The following is a 21,695-nucleotide window of genomic DNA, read 5'->3' as shown; positions in this document are numbered from 1 at the left end:
AAAATCCACAACTTAATCTGTCTCATGAAAAGTGCAGCTTTACGTGAAAAAAAAAAAAATCAGATACAGCAGTTGCTTGAGAAAGCTGACACATATCAGAAAATCAGGTTTAAAGATCACCTAAACTGATTACAGAGAAATCTCAAAAATGTTGTCAAATTATTGTTTGTTAAAAAAATACATAAAAATTATACTATTCCTATTAAGATCCATACTTTGTTATTAAGAGGTTTAGGTTTGTTAAATTTTGTCTTCAGAAGCTCAGAGGAATGTCAATACCACAGATTAATAAATAGCTGAGATTAAAATTTTATTCATACATCTTAAGGGGGAAGCACACAAATTGAATTAATTTCCCTATTTAAAAGAAAAAAATTATCATCTCTTCAAGTAGGGAAGAAAAAAAGAGAATCAGTCAAAACTATCAGTTTTCTATTTAATATTTAAATCATTACAATATTCTTACTTGTTTCACCTGTGACCAAACCCTTTTCATTTTGTTCTGCTATGTCTATGCCATTCCTCTCTTGCAATGCCTTAACTGGTGCAATATTCAATATCTCCCTTTTGGAAAAAAATCTAATATTAAAAAGCATGGTCCCATATTTATTTCTAGAGTTCCTGGAATTTCCAGATAGGACCCCATATTTTCATTAGCACGTGACCTGAGCATGAAGGCAATCGACCTAAACCATTACTCAAGTTTTTTGAGTATCTCTAAAAAACAAAACAAAACAAAACAAAACAAAACAAAACAAAACAAAACTACTTAGGGGCAGTGTTTAATTTGAATCTCTCTCCTTCCTGGATTATTATATAAGGCATATTAATAACAATCCCTCATTGGTTCTTGTCTATATACCAACTATTCCAAGACATAGGTGTTACCTTTAGTGGTGTCCTAGAATAATAAACGTAATTTTGTGTTACCTGTAGAAATTTCTTTCCATCGGCAAGATACATGACCTTATTTGCATGCCAGTTCAGTCTTCCCTTCAGCTATATGCTACTTACTAGGCCTTTATGAATATCTAAAATGCATCTACCATAGAAGGAATGCTACGGTCATAAATTTAAAAACTGGTCAAATTAATACGTTATAGAGGATTTAGGATATCTGTTTAACTCTGTCAGAAATGCTAACCACATGCATTTAGAATGGCAAAGAAAAAAAACACCTATAAATTTGGTTTAAAACTCATATCCAAACCTCCTTTATTTATCTATTTAGGAATATAAAACCTTCAAGATGATAGTTTTATTTTATTTGTCCTCATCCTAACTTACATAATAAGAATATACTGAAATGACAGTTGTAAGAAAGTAATATCTTTTAGGTTTTAGGGCATTAATAAAATAAAAGAACAGGAATTTCTCAGATCTTACTGTATGTGTACTTGGGTACATATATAGGGATATACATGTGTGTATAATTTTTAATTTTTTTGATTCATTATCTATGCTCATATGTTGAGAACTTAAGCATTTCAGCCTTCCTCAGCAGCTAAAACAAAATAATCTAGGAAAGCCCAAATGTAGTATTTTCTTTTACCACAAGAGGGGGCTAGAGAATTCTGATCTCTTCTAAGGTCTGTAAAACCCTCTTAACTGCTACTTTATAGACATTCAATTACAACAGGCCATAATACATTAAGGCATTAAAATACACATATATCCCAACATATGCCAAAGCAAGCACTACACTGGCGTGCCCACCAGATGATCACCAACAACAACATCAAATAAGCACTTAGGCATCTTCTAGTGGTTTATATGAGATTTTACGCTTTAGCACTTCCTCCCCCAAAAGGCAGCTCTCTTGGTTAGGTGATCCCCTTGGAATGGAAAATATCAAGGAGTGTGATAAAATACTCAAAGACTAGAGAGTATGGCAGGGGCAGAGTGAGGCAAGGATTAAGAGAACTGAAATTTATGTAGTTTGGAAAAGTGAAGACTCTGGGGATAAACGTTCACAGTCTTTAAATACCTTCTAAAGGTAACAATATAAATGAATTAGGGGAATTATTCAGTCTCAGAAGATGGTATAGAAAAGAGCAATGGCCTGAAACTAAGGAAGGAAAAGTTTAGGTTAGACATGAAGAATAAATTAGTAATAATAGTTGGGCGGGCAAGATGTCCTGCAAGGGAAGGATACAAAGCATAATCGCTATATTTGATAATTAATTAAATGAGATATTAGTAAGAATGATGTGAATTCATTAGAAGGGCTAGATTAGATAACTCAAGTGATTTTTTTTTCCCCTAAGCTGTGACAATCTCTAGGCCCAACTGTGTTCTTGGGCATTCATAAATGTCTTTCAATGATGATAATGATCATTGGTAGAGAGAAGAGCTCACGATCCCAGTTAACCCTATGTGCTGTTGATTAAAAAAAAAATCTGAGTATTACTATAAAATAACTTAATTATAAAATTAACCACAGCAACAATGTTTATCTGTCAGAGCACTCCTTTAAAATATACTGTGCCATATAAGTTATACCCTAAAGTTTTATAGAAATGGATCTATAAATTGGATAAAGGCTTCTATAAGTGAAAACTTTCCATTAAGGAACAATTCCCCTATAAATCCCAATTTTACAAGCCAGAGAAACTACTCTGTATAATCTTTCTTTCCTATTAGACTAGTGTATCTGGGCTTAAGCTACGTAGGGCCCAGCAGAAAAAAAGGCTGTCACTCAAAGTCAGAAAGGCAATCTAGAGCCTAAGTGTAAAATGATCTGTGAATTCAACAATCTTTTCCTAGTAGAACATAATGTTCTAGATTAACAGGTGCTTTCACGTTGTTTTAAACAGCATTACTAACATTTACTTTTACTTGAAAAGTCAGAGTTCTATGACAGGCCAAAGAATTTACGGACAGCTGAAAAACAAAGATCACCAAAGCATGAAGAGTTGAAAAAATATACATGAATAGAAAGAGTATAAATATAACTGTATACTTACATAAACTAAGTACATGTATCTATATCACACCTGAGAGTATAGAATTCCTGAGCTTTAGACATGATTGTCCTAGGTCAGTTAGCTAACTCTCAGGTGATTCAGTGTTCATCTATAAGGCAGATGCTATGTTTAATTATAATGCATTTACAGATTCTAAGAGCAAGGTAATTAAGCATGGTATATAAGATTTTCTAATAAACAGCACACAAAGATACATAAGCCCTCCCCACTTCTGATTGATTTATATATCAATTCGATAAATATGTTACATTAGCAACCAAAACATGGCGTATCATGCTACCACCACTGTAATGACCACACACACACATCTTCAATAACCATATGCTGGAACTTTCACATTACCATTAGAGTTGCTGACTCTTTTTAGAATTTGGAGAACTCCAAGTTGGAGAGACAAAGAATACTCAAGGCAGTATGAGAAGGCTTAATCTCATTTGCCACGTCACTCACTTAAAAATAAACTGTTTGCACTTAAAAATGGCCACTGTTATTTCGCCCCTAATTATAGTGGAAGCTCAATAAAGGTTTGACCTTTCAGAGAATGGACTTCTGTGCACACTCCCAGCCTGGAATCGACTTCTAAAAACACTTTGGCCACAGCGCAGGCCAAATATTATCTTGACTTTCTTCCAAGCTTGCAAGTCTAACCAATTGTGTTTTTTTCCCCCTGCAAATTCTGTCCCTGATAATCAGCACTTGATTATGTACTGTATACTTTGTTGTGGGGGAGTCTAATCTTTTCTCTTCAACTAGATTATTTGCTCACTTAGGAAAGGGATCATATGTTATTCCTCTTTGTATCCTCCACACAGTCTCTAAACTCATGACTGAATAAAAGGACATTCAGTATAGGTATTCAATAGCCAACTCTTCATTGGCAGTATACTAAAATCTATAACATGGACAAAAAGGCCAAAAAAAGATAACTAATTAGTTCTATGTCAAATCAATTCAGAGGCTGATAGTATGCTTCTCATCGTTATAACTGCTAGCATCTATGGAACTCTTTGGGATTCTTTATAAAATGTAATACCCCCAAATCATTCTGGGAAGAGAATAAGAACATACAAAGGCCAGAGAGACACCTGTGTGTCTGAAGAACTTGCAAGAAATAGCCTAAGAGCCATGATCAAGTCTCCTGCAAAGCTGTTGGGGACTGCTCTGAAAAGCTTGTTGAGATCATGCAGGTGAGGGAAGGTGTGTAGTGTGGGTCTGGGAAGGCCACTCCCAGGCGGTGGTCTTGGTTTCCATCCTGGTTCTATCTTGCTAGACATGAAATGTAGGAATTTAGCCTCTTTAGAATTTAGTTTCCTCTTTGGTAAAACAGAGATTAGATTAGGTGATTACCAAGCCTCTTCCAGCTGTAAAATGCCATTATTCTATATAAAACTTTGCGTTAACTCTATAGAGTATATTATAGTGAAAAAAAGCATTACGGAAGATATCCAGCCATCAACACACGAAAGAATACTTTACTGGGTACTGGACAGAAGGTTAGACTTTAAACATGCACTAACAGCCCAACATGCCAGGCTGAAGAATGAAAAATGGGTTGTTCATAGACAGATAATTGTTATTGTTTTTTTATTCTTCACAAAACATGTATAATCCTTGGTAATCATTTGTTTAAGTTATATAAATTACTGTCAACTTTGAAACCCAGTTTGTCATCTTCATCTGTGATTTATACCAGACTATATAAACGACATGATGTCTTCGATCTAATAAGACATTTATCTTCATGAAGGAGGCCACTGTGATCCTGAGTGACAGCTTACTTACCCTTATCACAGTTAACTCAACATTGAGTCCTTAATTTCTCCCAATGATCTGATCTGACGGACTCACCTGAAGCCAACAGAAACTTGTTCACAAATGCCATGCTTATGAAAGTATGTGTTTTACAGTAGGATTTGTTCTTTGGCTCCAAAAACACAGATGTGGAAGGAAGGAAGCTTTGCATTCTTCCACAGTGCGTACCATAAACACACACACATAAACTCCATCAGGGTTGACAGGAGTCATGTGCCTTTACTAAAGAAAAATATACCTGTGAGCAGCAAAGATGAAAGCAACTGTCTGAAGAATAAAAAGAAAATGAGATAAATACCGTTTGAATGCATGTATATATGCACATATATTTATTTACATATTTGAATACGGAGAGCAACTATTTTGAGTCATATGCATTATTTTCACATCATAGAATAAAAAGGAACTAAAAATTCTAAATATCTTCATATAGTTTATGTAACTAAACACACACACACACACACACACACACACACACACACACACAGAGAGAGACAAAAATAGTGGGCTTGACCCTATCAGTGAGAAGGAAGCAAATAACTTGTTGTATTTAGGCCATTAACTCTCTCCACCTACTAGGGTACCAATGACCGAGCCTGCAATAGGTTTCTAACGTTCCAAGTAGAGCAGCCCTAAAATATGCACATTTTCTTCCAAAGTCATCAGCAGGATTTGGCCTAAGAGTTACCTGATCAGTACGGTCACTTACTGCTAACCACTGCGTCGTTAATTCACATACCTCAGTAAACACTGTAAGATGTGCAGTTTATTTATTCTGTGACACAACATGATTTAATGCCAAAATCAGGCCTCATACATGACTCAGAGCAACAGGGGTCTCAAAGTGGCTTGTGAACAAACATTTTTTTTTTTACTCCTTGAGCGGAAAGTCTATCAGGGGTGCTATGAGTAGACTAGCTTAATAAATGGAAATTCTAGAGATAGGATTTCAGTTCAATAAGAGGAAACCTTTTAAAACAAATTACAGGTCTTTATAAGTATCTAATAACATGACCTTGAAAATGTAAAGCAAAACACAGAAAAATGGATAAATCTACAACTATAATTGGAGATTTTAATGCCAAACTTTCAGCAGATAAAAGAAAAGCCAGGATATAAAAGATTTGAAGAATACTATTTATAAGTATAAAAATAGTGAGTGTGTTAAATAAATACTGGGGGAGCCACACAGCACATAAGCATAAATTGATCATTACCAGGCCACAAAAGAAATCTCAACAAAGTCCCAAGAATCTAAATAATATGTTCTTAGACTATAAGAACATAATATATGTTCTTATATTAGACTATAAGACTATATTAGACCTAGACTATAAGACTATAATATATGTTCTTAGACTATTTTTTCAAAATAGAAAAGCAGGTTTAAAAATCCCTGTAAACTAAAAACAAACCAAAATAAAAACTGGGAAAACACATACACACACACACACACCCACACACACACACACACACACACACACACACGCTGCGCGCGTGCGTGTGCACACGCTTCTAAATAACACGTAGGTTTAAAAGGATATCATCAAAGGAATTACAAAACACTTAGAAAGGAATTGTCAATTATAAGGAAAGTAGCACATATCAAAGGATGCAGTTGAAGTGGTATTTAGAGGATAGGTTTTAGCTTTGAAAACGTTTATTTTGTAAATGAACACTATATTTGGTGGAATAAAAGCAATAAGGAGAATGATATGTAAAGCCCCTAAGAATGGGTGTTTCAGAGGAAAACTATGCAGCTAACCAAAACTCTTCACAATGCAGCACTCTATTGGAACCCTACCTCCACCCTCTACCGGTGGATTGGGTACTCCATTCTTGGCCAAGTAGTTAATTTCTCTAAACCTCAATTTTTCTTTTTTTACCTGTAAAATGGGGAGAACAGGAGCCTCTTTAGGCTGGTTTGAGAATTAAACAAGATGATCCACAACAAGCACTTAGGGTAGCACAGTGCTCAATAAATGGTTCCTGCTACTATCATCCTTTCCGACTCCCAGACGGCATGATTCTAACTTTGGTACAATGAAATTTAAGACAAACATGAACTCCAGCCAAAAAAGTCTAATCAATAAATTAAGTCCATTTTTATTTCACAATACTAATACAGTTTTATTGAAAATACATTCTTCCTGCCATTAGGGAAGATATTAAAATACTATTCTCTTCCTATTACTATAGAAATGAAACACACAAGGATCAACAAAAGCTAGTCTACTGTTGTTCATAACATCAAATCCAAAAACAGACTTCTATTTCAGAACTAAAATGAAAACAGAAATGTAAAAACAAGGAAAGCGCTAAACATAAAGCTGTGAAAGACGGATTCTCTTCATTTTCAAAATGTTCTATATATTTTCTAATGTACCTTTCAAAAGGGGCCTAGAGTTGAAAATGGCCTCTGTTAAATGGGTCTGCAGTTTCTTTGAAATCAAGTAGCATATAACAAATTGATCAAAAACAGGTTTTCACATATTCATTATTACTCTTCTCCAAAAACGGTTATAGCTATTTAACAATTCTGATTCTATTTTTCATTTCACTGGAGAATAAGAACTTTCTCTAACTTTTGACAGCCTGATGTAAAACTAAACTCTAAAAACATTCTTTCTTACTTCTTCCCAGATTTATTTGTCCAATATCCATTCATTCCTTTTTCTTTAATTAGAATGTGATAATACATAATACATAATAAATAATATACCGTTACAGACTCTGGGTTTCTTCTCCCAGAAAATAATTTTATTTTTTCTTTTTCTTCCAGAAGGAGTCACTATACCCTGTTTATAGAGTACCTTCCCCAACTGATCTGCAAAAAATATATATACGTACACTTATCTTTCAAAAATGTACACTAATGAAATAATTTTATGGACACATTAAAATCCATCGTATATTTTGGACAATGAAAGCAATTAGATCTTGAGCTTCATAGCTGGCTGGCTTTTGTACATTAATTATATCCAGTGTTTCATAGTAAACTTCAATATGGTAGAAACTACGCCTCCTTAGGTTTAGAAATCTAAATGTTATTACTTGCTAGTAAGTTTTCATTCCCATGCTGTGACTATGCTCTTATTTGTGGGTGTCTCTCCACAGGGTATAGCCTGCTGTTCTCAGATTGAGGGCATTTGCAAAGGAAAAGGAGAAGAAATTGTGATTAGGGAGCAACATGCTCTCATTTTTATGCATGGTTTAGCCTGTAACCTTGGTTTTCTTTTCTTTCTTTCTTTCTTTTTTTTTTTTTTTGAGCTGTGCACCTGGCCAGGTTTCTATATGCTTCTAGAGCTCTTTGTAGCCTTCACAAAAGCATGATCCAAACACGACACGCACCATGGTTATTGCTTCTCACACTGACGTTATGGGTGGATGGGTCAGACCGTGTGTCCTTTTATAATTGTACATTTAGGATACTGCTCTGGCTGGAGGTGGAATTCAACAAAGCTGAAATATTTTAACAGTGACATTTCATTTTCTAACAAAGATATAAAGTTCCAAAAGTCTAAAACAACGGACACAACAAAAAAGTCAAAGAATATCTTTTCTTCCTAAAGGATCACCTTAGCTATTTCCCCAGCAAATGAAGACATTTTTATATTTGTTCATTTGTCTGCTCATAACAGTGTGTTTTCCCAATGAGATGGTAAACTCCATAGGACAGGGACTATGTCTGATTTTTTTACTGCATATTTCACTTACTGCTTAGCACAGTGCCTTGGTAGTACCTTGTAATCTCTAAATAAGTATTTAAAATAATGAATAAGTAGCATATCAAATGTTACTGTTCTCAATAATGGTAAAATCTAGTTATGTCTAGGATATAGCATTTACTGAAAATTTTAACATCTTTAAAATCTCCTTAATGTCACAGGAAATATATGTATCTTTACTTTTTAGGGGAAGGAAACAAACATTTATCGTGCCCACTATGCATCAGGCACTCAGGTACTGTGCTGGTTTCAGTGCTTTGCAGAAACTCATATTAAAACATTATCTCCCTCTCTTTTTTTCCCCTTTGCTCCTTTGTTTCTTAGGTTCCACATATGAGTGAAATCGTATGGTATTTGTTTTCCTCTGACTGACTTGTTTTGCTTAGTGTAATACTCTCTAGCTTCATCTACGTCATTGCAAATGGCAAGGAAAAAAAAAGAAAAGAGAGAGGGAGGCAAACCATGAAATAGACTCTTACCTAAAGAGAACAAACTGACGGTTACGGGGGGGGGGGTGGGGGGGGTGGGGGTGAGTGATACAGATGAAGGGGATTAAGGAGTGTACTTGTGATGTGCACTGGGCATTGCGTGGGAGTGTTGAATCACTACATTGTGCCCCTGAAATTAATATTACACTGTATGTTATCTAACTGGAATTTAAATAAAAACTTTAAAAAAGTGAAATTAAAAAAATATTTTAAAATAAACATTATTTCAACATCCTACAATCAAATTTCTAACACATAAACAATCTATTCCTACCTCTGGCATTGACTGTGTCCCTTTGAGAATTCTCTTAACTTTTTTTTTTTTTTTTGAGAATTCTCTTAACTTTTAGGCACAAAACTATAAATTAAAATCAATGAAGTAAGAATTTAATATTACTAATATAGTTAGTTCCTCTCTTATGGGGAACTATTATGGAGCAAAGTTTCCACCTTGGAATTTTCCAGATACTAGGTTTACTTCTTTTAACACTATTTTTTTTTAATTTCAACTATTTTTAATGAAACTACTTTTAAGCAAACTTTCCGTATCTGTATAGTCTTAACCAAAATGTCTGAAACTTTTTTTTTAATGTTTATTTGTTTTTGAGACAGAGAGAGACAGAGCACGAGCAGGGTAGGGATAGAGAGAGAGAGGGAGACACAGAATCTGAAGCAGGCTCCAGGCTCTGAGATGCCAGCACAGGGCCCAATGCGGGGCCTGAACTCACAGACTGTGAGATCATGACCTGAGCTGAAGTCAGATGCTTAACTGACTGAGCCACCCAGGTGCCCCCAAAATGTCTGAGACATTAATCCATCATCTTTATCTTTATCTTTATCTCCAACATAGATAAGGAGAGTGGTAAAGATAGTAGAGTGGTTAAAAGCAGAGGTTCTAGAACTAGACTGCATAGGTATAAATCCTGGCACTATTGCTTACTAGCTGTGTGATCTTAGATAAGTTAACTTCCCTGGGTCTCCGTTTCCTTCTTTGTGAAATGAGGCTAATCCTAATATCTACCTCTTAGGGCTCTTCACAGGATTAAATGGTGATATATGCAAAGTACTTAGAACACAGATGCAAGGCACACAGTAAGTGCTCAATAAATGCTAGCTAAAAAAGTTTCACTTTATTAAGGCACTGAGCTCTTAGTTTGGGCCACTTATTTCTACAGTATGATATGGCCCCAGTGTTTTTAAGTTCCTATATAAATTTTATTTCTTTACAGATTTTGTTTTCTGTATAAGTTTTTAGTTGTTTTCTTGTTTCTCACCTCCATATTATTTAATTGATGCCTCTAAAGTGCCCCTTCTTCTAACTTGATGTTTCAACCTACTGTGGGTTGAGAAATCAAAACATGGTAATGGTTATAAATTTGTAAGGAGAGGAGGGGCACCTGGGTGGTTCAGTCGGTTAAGTGTCTGACTTTGGCTCAGGCCGTGATCTCACGGTTCCTGGGTTCGAGCCTTGCATTGGGCTCCGTAGTGACAGCTCAGAGCCTGGAGCCTGCTTCGGATTCTGTGTCTCCCTCTCTGTCTCCCCCTCCCCTTCTTGTGGAGGTGTGTGCGCACATGTTCTCTCTCTCTCACTCTCTCTGAAATAATAAATGAATAAACTTAAAAAAAAAAAGGAAATTTGTAAGAAGAGGAATCCCAGTGAGGGCCTCCGGGGTCTTCCCAAGAATATGATATGTAAGTGTTAACACAGCACTTGGGAACATCTATTCCCACTTAGAGGTCTTTCTGGCTAACTTATTGTGTTCTCAGCTGTGTTTGGGAAAGTTGGAAGTACCAAATAAGTGACCTATGGATTAATGAGGTGCTACTGTTCTAATTCTGTCAAGCATTAGGTTAATCAAAAACAAATGGAAGGTTGGTTTTTTTAATGTTTGCACTGTTAATTTTCTAAAATTATAATAAACCACCAGTGCAACTATTAAGCTTTCAATCCAAACAATGTTTTTAAGTGTAATACTTGAGTCAATATACAGATCCTAAATTGTAAGCCCCAATTTCTAAAACTTGGGTATTACTAACTGCGTTAGTATACAAATCTCAAGCAAAATAAAATGTTTCTGCACAATGGAATTCATAGTTCTGATGTGGAGAAAATATGAACTGTCGAATGGGCTAAATGAAATGAGATTTAATGGATAAGTGAACTAATATCACACCGTATATTAGCTAACTGGAATTTAAATAAAAGCTTCAGAAAAAAAAAAGAATTAATGGATATGTTAAAAAGAGAAAGGAATTAGGGATTGTGAACTCTTGGCAAATGCCAAAGTCATAGGGAAATCTGACAGAAAAATAAATTAAAAGATTACAAGCTAATGAAGAGAAATAAGGAATAGTTTACCAACTTTACTCCCAATCCCTAAGTGAATAATATGATTCCAATTTAATATTCAGTTTAGTAGCATCTCTACCTTTTTCCCCCCACTGAAAAGGCACAAGAGAGGCTTTGGTAAGATAACCGTGTGCATCAGTGATGATCAAACCGTCTGTTCAAGTGGCCAGATGCCAGAAGAGGCACAGTGAACCCCCACCCTTGGGATATCTGAGCCTGAGCCAGAAACTAGCAGCCACTAAGACAAAATTTTTATATTCATGTATCTTAAAAATTAATGCATATTTTGCATCCCACTCTATTACATACCAATGTAATATAAAATTTAATATAAAAGTAATGTTTGTAACAGTTGAATTATTTAACTCCTCTCATTCCCAAATCTTCAAGGAAAATGAATGCTCCATGAAGATTTACATTGTGGTTCTTGTGGCTTCCACTTCCCTTTGAATAACACCAACATGGTCAGAGAGGGATAGGTGAGAAGCATGGATAAAAATCGTATCTTACTATAATATTATCGGTTCAAGGGTCTTAAATAATCCACAACAAATCAATAATCCAATAATCACCAAATGAAAGCTCCAATTCTCATGCAACACTGTGAAACTAAGAAAGCTGTAAGACGGTGAACTGGGCAATCTTAAAATGCTCTCTTAGCTTTTGAGCTACAGTTCTTATAAAAAGATCAATAACGACGTCTTCCTGCTCCAGCATGGAATTAGTGTTTCCCTAACTACATTAGCTTCAGAAGTATTGACTTACCTAGGAGGATCAGCACCACAACTAAACAAATAGTTGTTCTTTGCAAACTAGTGATTACCAATACAGAAAACTCACTGAAGTCAGCTTGGTTCAAAATGACAAAAGGCAAAGACACCAAGACAAAAAGTAACAAAGTGCGGTCAACCCAAGATCCAGGAAGATGACACTCACCCTCATCCTGATAATCGGGCAAAAAAGGTGCATCTGATGTGAGAGAGGGGCCATGAGTTCCACTATGGTTATCATCAGAGCTGTCCTGTCCAAGGAAACTTTCAGCTTGGTCTCCCCCTGAGGGATAAAAAAGGACAAAAGTCAGGTCACACTTGGGACATCTTTATAAAGGTCTTCGTAGATTTCTTCTGCCATTCACCCCCAAACCCCAAAAGATAACATGGCCACTATCCATTAACATATGAGAAAAAAATAAATAAGAACCAACTTACCTGGCTGGGAAATTTTCCATTCAACTAACTAGAACTTAGAAACGGTTATCAGAGAGTGGGGAGACCTCTTGCCACCAGTAAGAAACTTCTCCATCACACTTAAAATGAGAACACAGCTATATAAATATGCATTCGTATTTACTTGTCTTCCATTAATTACAGCCTTTACTCTGAATGCCTGTTTCTCTATATATTTCCAAATAGGATAGAATAAATCACACAAAGGGTTAACCTATACATAATATAATGTAACAAGGCCAGTATTCTTCCCTTCTCTGAAAACTAAGAGCCTTAAAAACAGAGAGAACCTAGACTTTGCTGGATTCTATTCCAATTTAAATCACTACTTGTTTTGCAATCTTAAGAAAGTTCTCTCTTTATAATTCTAGTTTACAGCCCATGCAACCAACCTCTTAGGAATTCTAAAAGCCCTAAGAAGGTAATGTTTGTTCTGTAAAATGGCTTTGATGAAAGGTAATGTATATGCAATACTGAATTATGCAATTAAAACAATGCTAATCCCTTTTGGGTGTTTTCAACATACATTGGATTATATTTTGTAGAAGTGGCCCATGCTATTATGATACTTTAAAAGGTTCAGATGGAAGATGTTCGATCATTCAGAAACCGGAAGAAAAGACTCTGCATTGCAAATGGTTTCCTTAAAATCCCCCAAACAGAGGTACAGTGTGCTGATAAAAGGACACCAACAGCTGCTCAGTTCATTTCACAAACATGAAAAGGGGATTTTCAACTGAATTTAATATTATCTCAAATACTAATTTCCAAAGGAAATCACCAATGCTAATCTCCGTAAACACTGTAGAGTTTTGGCCCTGGATTTCAACGAGGGAGCAGTGAAACCAAACAACCTACATAGAATCTGTATTGCCTCACTTTAAAGGTTTATTTCCTACAATTAAACTGGAAGGATAGGGAGGATATAAAATGATGAAAAGAGAATGGCTGTGGCCTTCTCTTTCCATAAATTAGATGATCGTATCTAGACTCCTCTACGAATACTCAATGGTAGGTAGCTTGTCCATAACTGAGTTGAACACCTGCATATACAGGACTTTAGAAATAAACTATGGGCTTTATTGTGGAAAAGAAAAGTTTAAAACAAGACAACAGCACCCACCACCAGCACCTCACACAGTAGTTGCTGGTCAGAGCCAGAAGAAATGCTCTCCTTTATTAGGCTACTGATGAGGATACAAAGCTGATTACGGTTATGCTTAAAGTATCACTGCGAAATTTCGCCTTTATAACCAGAAAAATTTTCAAAACCTGGACTGAAGGTTAAATGACTCAAATTTTACATCACTACAAATCCACTGAAATTATATTATCAATACAACCTAATGGACTGCTTTGGCAAGTAACCTGAAAGTGAGCTGTGAGGTTAAAGGAATTTTAAAAATTTGAGCCAAACCAAAATCCATTAAAAAAAAAAAAAAAAAAAAGAAGTAGCAGTTTGGGTTGCCAAGCAAAATTTAACATTTGTAGGATATACTGAACATTATCAACTATCGTTCTAGACTCAATTTTCTGCTGGCTTCAGAAATTTGCAAAACTACTCTTACATATTCTAGCATTCCAGACCTTTTTTTTTTAATAAGCAGATCAGGAGGGGCTTTGTTTTGTTGTGTTTTAATTACTTACTTATTTAATTTTTTAATTTTAGTAAAAGGTGAAAGATTTATGCGATCTGAAGAGAAACCAGAGCATAATTTTTTAATTTTAGAAAGAGAGAGTGCACGAGTGGGGGAGAGGGGCAGAGAGAGAGGTGGGGGAATGAATCCCAAACAGGCTCCATCCCACAAACCTAGGATCATGACTTGAGCTGAAATCAAGAGTTGGACGCTTGACTGAGCTACGTGGGCCCCGTGTTTTGTTGTATTTTAAATGAAAATTTTATTTTGGTATAATTTTAGATTTATTGTAAATATTGCAAAGATAGTACAGAGGGTTCCTGCACACCCTTCACCCAACTTCTCCCAATGTCAACTTCTTACATAACTAGGCTATGTCCAAACCAAGAAATTAACATTGGTACACTGCTATTACCTAAACTATAGACTTTATTTGGATTTCACCAGTTTTTCCACTAATGTTCTTTTTCTGTTCCAGAATCCAATTCAATTGGATTTAGAGTCTCCACTTAAAAAATCTCATCCAGGGGCGCCTGGGTGGCGCAGTCGGTTAAGCGTCCGACTTCAGCCAGGTCACGATCTCGCGGTCTGTGAGTTCGAGCCCCGCGTCGGGCTCTGGGCTGATGGCTCAGAGCCTGGAGCCTGTTTCCGATTCTGTGTCTCCCTCTCTCTCTGCCCCTCCCCCGTTCATGCTCTGTCTCTCTCTGTCCCAAAAATAAATAAAAACGTTGAAAAAAAAATTAAAAAAAAAAAAAAAAATCTCATCCAGGGGCGCCTGGGTGGCTCAGTCAGTTAGGCATCTAACTCTTGATCTTGGCTCAGGTCATGATCTCACAATTCGTGAGATAGAGTCCCGCATTGGGCTCTGTGCTGAGCATGGAGCCTGTTTGGGATTCTCTCTTTCCCTCTCTCTCTCTGCCCCTCCCCCACTCACATTTTCTCTGTTTCTCTCAAAATAAATAAACTTAAAAAAAAAATCTCGTCCAAAATACCTGCCTGAATTTGGTATTTGATTTATCAACCTCAAATGGAAAAGTCACTTCCATGTGGTTCCTCTGGTTTCTGGACATAGTTACCCAAGGGGGGCTTTTCACAGCCATTCCTGTGCCAAATATAAGGCCATGCTTTTGTAAAGTATCAACAGCAAAGGTATACAACTCGATGCAGCAAAAACAGAGCCTGGGTCAGTACTAAAAATGGTTGTGGTGGGGGAAACACTTAAAAATATGTTTTACATCCAAGCATAATTAGTTCCTGATGATGGAAATGTTGCTAGAAGTGTTTTTAGTGTCACATCAAGTGGCCCAACTCCCTTGGGCACACACAGAAAAAAGCCTATAACAGTATATAAATAGACACTCCCGTGTAATTAAAATGATTACAACTACTCAAGATGCATGGGTGAAAAGTTTTATAGGAGAACCAGCAATTACTGTGGTCATTTTGGATTTGTTTAAGTTTAGAACATCATTTTTCCTTAAAACATAACCGCAAGTGGTCGCTGGATTCATCTGCAGCTCTGAGAATCTCAGTTCCAAGTGGCCACTACCGTTGTCCAGTGGGATCAGACATAAATGATCACAAACTATAGTGACAGACACTTCCATTCAGCAGCTCTACAATTAGGGCTTAGAACTCCATCTGCTTAGAGTGGCTTTCTCACAAGCAAGACCCCTTGCCACTAGAGACACACTTTCCCATTGCAACTTGCTCAGAATCAATATATTTCTACACAGATATATATTCTAACACACAATATCTCCATTAATCACATCCACCACCTCTGGTCCCTTTTCTTTGTATTTCTGTACAAGATCTGGGGAAACTATATCAAGTGTTCATCTGCTATTAGCTGGTAATTTGCTGCTCTACCCTAAGTGTCGTAAGAATTGGGCACCGGATACTCTCCTCAGTATATTCAATGGCAGTTCTCCTCTGAGTATCGTGCTGAGGGGCCTATAAGGGGGATGATTTCTCTATTGTTCGTTCCTGAGAGTCAAACTCAATTTCATCCATGCTCCATAGAATGATAAGTTGGGAATTTCTGAAGTTTGGAGCAGAAATATAAAGCAGCTTTGTGTCAGGTGTGAGGTAATTATTTGCTAGGGTTTCTGTGCTATTTGTTTTTATTCCCTGTGTTTTCATTAACAGTTAATGAGTCCCACCCCCCCCCCCAACTCTGAAACAATAACTTGGCCACTAGAAGTTGGCTTTTCTCTGCCATGGATTCAACCAGCTGTTGCTGCTCCATAAACTTTATGGAGAAGTGAATTAGATTGCTAAAAACTTTCATTTCCTAATTCAATTCCAAATAAAACAGGGGGAAAAAATGAACCATGATGATGTTCCCCTTGTAACTATTTTGACTCATAGCAAACCCATCTGATTCTTAACTTACAGGTACTATTTAGGGACAAAAACAGGCCATAATGACAACTTTACCAAAGAACTGAAAACAGACTGAAAGCAGTTTAAGCATAAAAAGTAACATGACAGTTAACAAATAGATAAAACATATAAGTATATGTTTGCTTATTCAACATGTAAAGGCTCAATGGTTTTTCCACGTTAGTATGAAGCCATCATCTTTTACTTCTAATTAATTGTGAGCTCTATTATAAAGACTTTATTCACGTCTGCAACCAACTGTTTCTATGGTGTGGTTCAAAATTCCTAGGGTTTGCTATCACTTCACTAAGTACCTCTGGATAAAATCAGGAAATTGAAATTAATGTAGAATTGTCTGCAATTTTTTGTTCTTTGTTTTTATTGTTGCTGTTGGAAAGGAACACACGACTTCTGACTCTATTTAATATTTAAGAACCCATGAGACACACAGCTCCCTCTTTAAACTAATAAATCCTAAAGAAAATGCTATAAATAAAGGTCCCTGATCCAAATCCAGTTAGTTTTCATGCTTCATAGCATTAATATTGCCAGGTTTTCACAGACCAATTTAATGGTAATGCAGTTCCCAAAGCTGAACTAAGGTAAGATTAGAAAAACTGCTGCTTATTATTCCTTATTATAACCATTCACCTAAGTTATTGAATATAACACCAACTAGAATAGGTTGGGTACATATGTGCCCATATATGTGAAATGTTCCTCACATGTAAATATGTTATTGAGCCCATTTGCAACACCAAAGCTAAAGTTCTGTCAACACTTGTGTTATAAATTAGATAACATTTTGCACACACTCATGCATTAGAAAATGTATGGTGTTTCCCACAGAACATCTTAGAAGCTTCACTGATTTCTAAATATCCATTTGGATTTACGTGGTTAGTCCTTGTGATTAATCCATGTGTAGTGAAGGTCTCAAATTCTTCTCCATTCGAAGCAGCCTGACTTCCTGGCCATCCCCCGGCCCCCAACATCTAGCCATAACTCAATGTATAAATATTCTTTTTTTCCCCCAAGGCCCTGGCAGTGAGTGTAATAGTACTGAATGTCATTAAGTCTACAGAACAAATGATAGGTCAGGTAAAGAAAGTTCCCATTTATCATTCTTTTAAAAAGCTGCTCCAACTAGATCTTGAATGTACAAGAAATAAATTGAGCTTAACGTTAAGTTTTTTAGCTCATGATACTGTTTACTAATTGTATTATTTTCAACATGCTGAGAATAACAGCCTTCTTAAGAACTTTTAGGGATATCATTGCAGAGAATAGCAGTCCAAATGATTAGAAATGGAATCAAATTGCTTAGACGCTTACAGCACAGTCACTACAACATCTGTGAATCCAACAACCAAAAGTGCAGCATAGCTTAATAATATTTCAGAAATGAACTACACCTGTCAGTGGGGGGTTGGACAGGAAAATACCCAGGGGAACAAACGGAAAAGTTTTTTTTTCCCCCTCCTTCTTTCTAAAAAGTGGTCTTTTATGATGCAGTTTTTCATTTTGACCAGTAGGGTGGGCTGCAGTGTGTAGCATCATCCTAGTTCTTAAAAAAGAAAAAAAAAAAAAAAGGTAGCCACCAAGTGAACCTTCCTGCTCCTACCCCTCCCCCACCAGAAAACGCTGAGATTTTTAACCCTTTTTAGGTTTCACATAAGGCATAACTTCTGGACATTCACAAACTGGAGGGCTGGCAGCAACAAATACAAACCAGATAATTGTATATGTGACAACGCACACTTCATAAAGCAAATTATAGCCTGTCAGCAATCATTCTGGCTTTATAATAACACATTCTATCTACTACTGTTATCGTTCAACTGGTACTAAAATGGAGCCTGCTGGGTTAGAATATTTTCAATAGTAATGAGACTTTGACAGGATTCAAAACATGTAAACCTAAGTATTTGGTATATATGGATAAATACAATGTAAAATAAACGCATTTATCATATGTCAACCAGGCGATCATAACCTGGAATTATTGGTTCATAGTTCTGTTTTCCTTGGACCACTATATTTTTCAGTGTTTAATTCTTATTATGAAGCTATTCAACTGAATTCTCCACATGCTTTGACTTACAGGAGAAAGCTATAGCAAGAATAACAATACAACAGCTTACTGAAGGCTTACTGGGTACAGGCTCTAGGTCAAGATTCTTCACATACTATCTCATTTAATTCTCAAGCTAATCCTGTGGTATGTTATTATCTCAAAGCTGCAGATAAAGAAATCGAGACACAGAGATTAAATAACTTACCTAAAGTCACATAAGTGACTCATAAGTGGCAGAGCTAGGCTTTGACCCCTTGTTGTCTGATTCCTAAGCTCTTGTTCTAATCCACTGAGCTGTACAGTCTTCAAAACTGTATGCTTCCTAAATCATGATCATTACTCAAAGGCAAAGCATACTGAATGACCATCAATGACTTGGATTTATGGCATATGCTATTAATTAGTGTTTTTTTTTCTTTACTTGGGTGAAGTAAATCTATAATCAAAAGTATAAATCATTATAAATAGTAGTAATGCTAGTAACCACATTAGGCATTGAACTGATCAACAAAGCCAAATGTGGTCAGTGATTTCGTGAAGAAGGAGCTGGTTCAATTCACGGGTTCAAATTTATTGGAGTAGTGTTGTCGCAGTGGTTTTAATTTTAATTTTTTATATATTTTTTTATTTGACAGAGAGAAGCACTAACACAAGTTGGGGAGTGGGGCAGAGGGAGAGAGACAGAATCCCAGCAGAGGGGGAGGGAAAGAATCCCTCCACTCAGGGTGGAGCCTAACCCAGGGCTCAATCCCACAGCCCTGGGATCATGACTCGAGCCGAAACCAAGAGCTGGACGCTCAACAGACTGAGCCACCCAGGAGCCCCTACAGTGATTTTTAAAATAACACCTTTCGGCAGGGATTTCATGCTTACAAAAGGTAGTCTTTTGTAAGTCTTACTGAAAACTTTGGGTTTTGTCCTATCAATATATTGAAATTTTTTTCCAGCATCTTCTGTTTGATTTTATTGAATCCTGGGTATTTTTGACCCTGCCTCATAGAAAATGGGCCAACATACTCCACACCCAAATGCAGTTCTGACCTGGCTTAATTAAAGAATGTACTTCCTTTCTGGCACTATCATCTTTTAAGTCTCACAGTAGGAAAATGCCTCAAAAAAGATGTAATTACATATGAATGCAGCAATTTTATGACTATTGGTTCATCCCGCTCTCTCCTCCCATCTTTTTTGTTTCCTTCTCCCAAATAACAAATTGTAGTAGTCCTTAGCAATGACTTCCAGTCCTGATGCATTCTAGGATCTATTATACCCCAGTTAGTTTACCCATATCTCTTCTTCTTGAGAGAAACCGTAAGGCCAGTTGGACCCCAGTATCTTCTGCTAAAGAAGAATAGAACTCCATGATCTATAGGGCGAAGATCAGATGTAAGAAAAGAATCCAAAGAGTAAAAATAAAACAACATATAATAAAGAATAGACTGTGGGTAAGATTAGCAGGCCTGAAAATGTGAAATGACTTTTTTTTAAGTGTTTGTTTATTTATTTATTTATTTTTTTAATTTTTTTTTCAACGTTTATTTATTTTTGGGACAGAGAGAGACAGAGCATGAACGGACGAGGGGCAGAGAGAGAGGGAGACACAGAATCGGAAACAGGCTCCAGGCTCTGAGCCATCAGCCCAGAGCCCGACGCGGGGCTCGAACTCACAGACCGCGAGATCGTGACCTGGCTGAAGTCGGACGCTTAACCGACTGTGCCACCCAGGCGCCCCAAGTGTTTGTTTATTTTTAACAGACAGTCAGAGTGTGAGCGGGAGAGGGGCAGGGAGGGAGGGAGACACAGAATCTGAAGCAGGCTCCAGGCTCTGAGCTGTCAGCACAGAGCCCGACACGAGGCTAGAACTCACAAACCAGGAGCTCATGGCCTGGGCCAAAGTCAGACACTTAACCGACTGAGCCCCCCAGGTGCTCCTGGACATGAAATGACTTTTAACGTACTGAAGAGAAGGTGAGTTGTCTTTGAGTAATACAGACCTCCAATACCACTGATGCTGAAATGGCAGAGGGTGACAAGGTTCAGCCTCCCCACGCCTACCCCCCCTCAAAAAGAGGTGTTCGTGTATGATAACAACACGTAACAACAACATCAACAACCAAAATCTCTCACTACCAACAATTCTATTCAATGTTTGGTCCTTTTTGGAACGGAAGTTTCACATGGAAGAGCATTTCCTTGTTTTTAAAATTTATTTTTGCTTCTTCATTAGGGTATCGCTAACACGAGGAAAGTGCACAAATCTTAAGGAGGGTAAGTGGGTGTTGCATTTTAAGTTTAGGAAAATGCCGTCTGGTGAGGAACTGTGATCAAGAACCGGGTCAGGCTGGCAAGACTGCGTAAGTACACGTCAGCTGACAAGGGTAGGTGTGAAGGTTGGTTCTCTTACTCTTTGCCTCACAAGAGTCAGCAGGAACTAGAAGCTTCATTTTGCACATCGTATAATTCCCTTGTCCATAACTAAGCCATCCCTTTCCTGTATTAGTGGTACTTCAGCCATCCTGGTAAACAGTAACTATTAAACAAGTCTCTGAGAGAAGTATGTGTTGATGGGCAGCACAGCGAAAAATCACTGCTGTATAATTAGGCTCGAGCATCACATTATTTAGCCTCCAAATATCAAACAAATTCACTGGGGTTCAAGTTCAGAGACTTAACCTACTTACTCACAGAAGTTTTGAGCAGAAAAGCGAAAAATGTTATGTTCCACTTTATCTCACATTACACATTTCTCTCAATATTTTGTGTCCAGAACATGAGAATTCATTAGAAGCAGAATTCCTGAAGTACATTAGTTCTTATGCCCAAACTTTCGGTTCAGAAACTACTCCTCACATACTTTTCTGTATTATCCAGGGAAAATACTCTCCAAGAGAAATCACTTGTATGTTTTTTTCCTCAACAAAAGTTGCCAGACTAATCAAACTTAAAGCAGTCATTTATTTACCAGTTTCATTCTTTGCATCTGCATAAAAACAAGAAATTTC

At 36.8% G+C, this 21,695-nt stretch overlaps 1 protein-coding gene across 1 annotated transcript in view; it reads right to left on the bottom strand.

Moving 5' to 3' along the window:
• SKAP1 (src kinase associated phosphoprotein 1) overlaps positions 1 to 21,695 on the bottom strand; it is a 279,257-nt gene that overhangs the window by 189,258 nt on the left and 68,304 nt on the right. The window contains exon 4 of the mRNA XM_043584176.1: positions 12,302 to 12,418. Within this exon, the coding sequence (XP_043440111.1) occupies positions 12,302 to 12,418 (117 nt within the window). The remainder of the gene's footprint in view (positions 1 to 12,301; positions 12,419 to 21,695) is intronic.

The sequence above is a fragment of the Prionailurus bengalensis genome, chromosome E1, assembly GCF_016509475.1.
Source record: "Prionailurus bengalensis isolate Pbe53 chromosome E1, Fcat_Pben_1.1_paternal_pri, whole genome shotgun sequence".
NCBI classification, from domain to species: Eukaryota; Metazoa; Chordata; class Mammalia; order Carnivora; family Felidae; genus Prionailurus; species Prionailurus bengalensis.
Note: the sequence above shows the minus strand (reverse complement) of the source record. Positions and strands in the feature narration are given on the sequence as shown.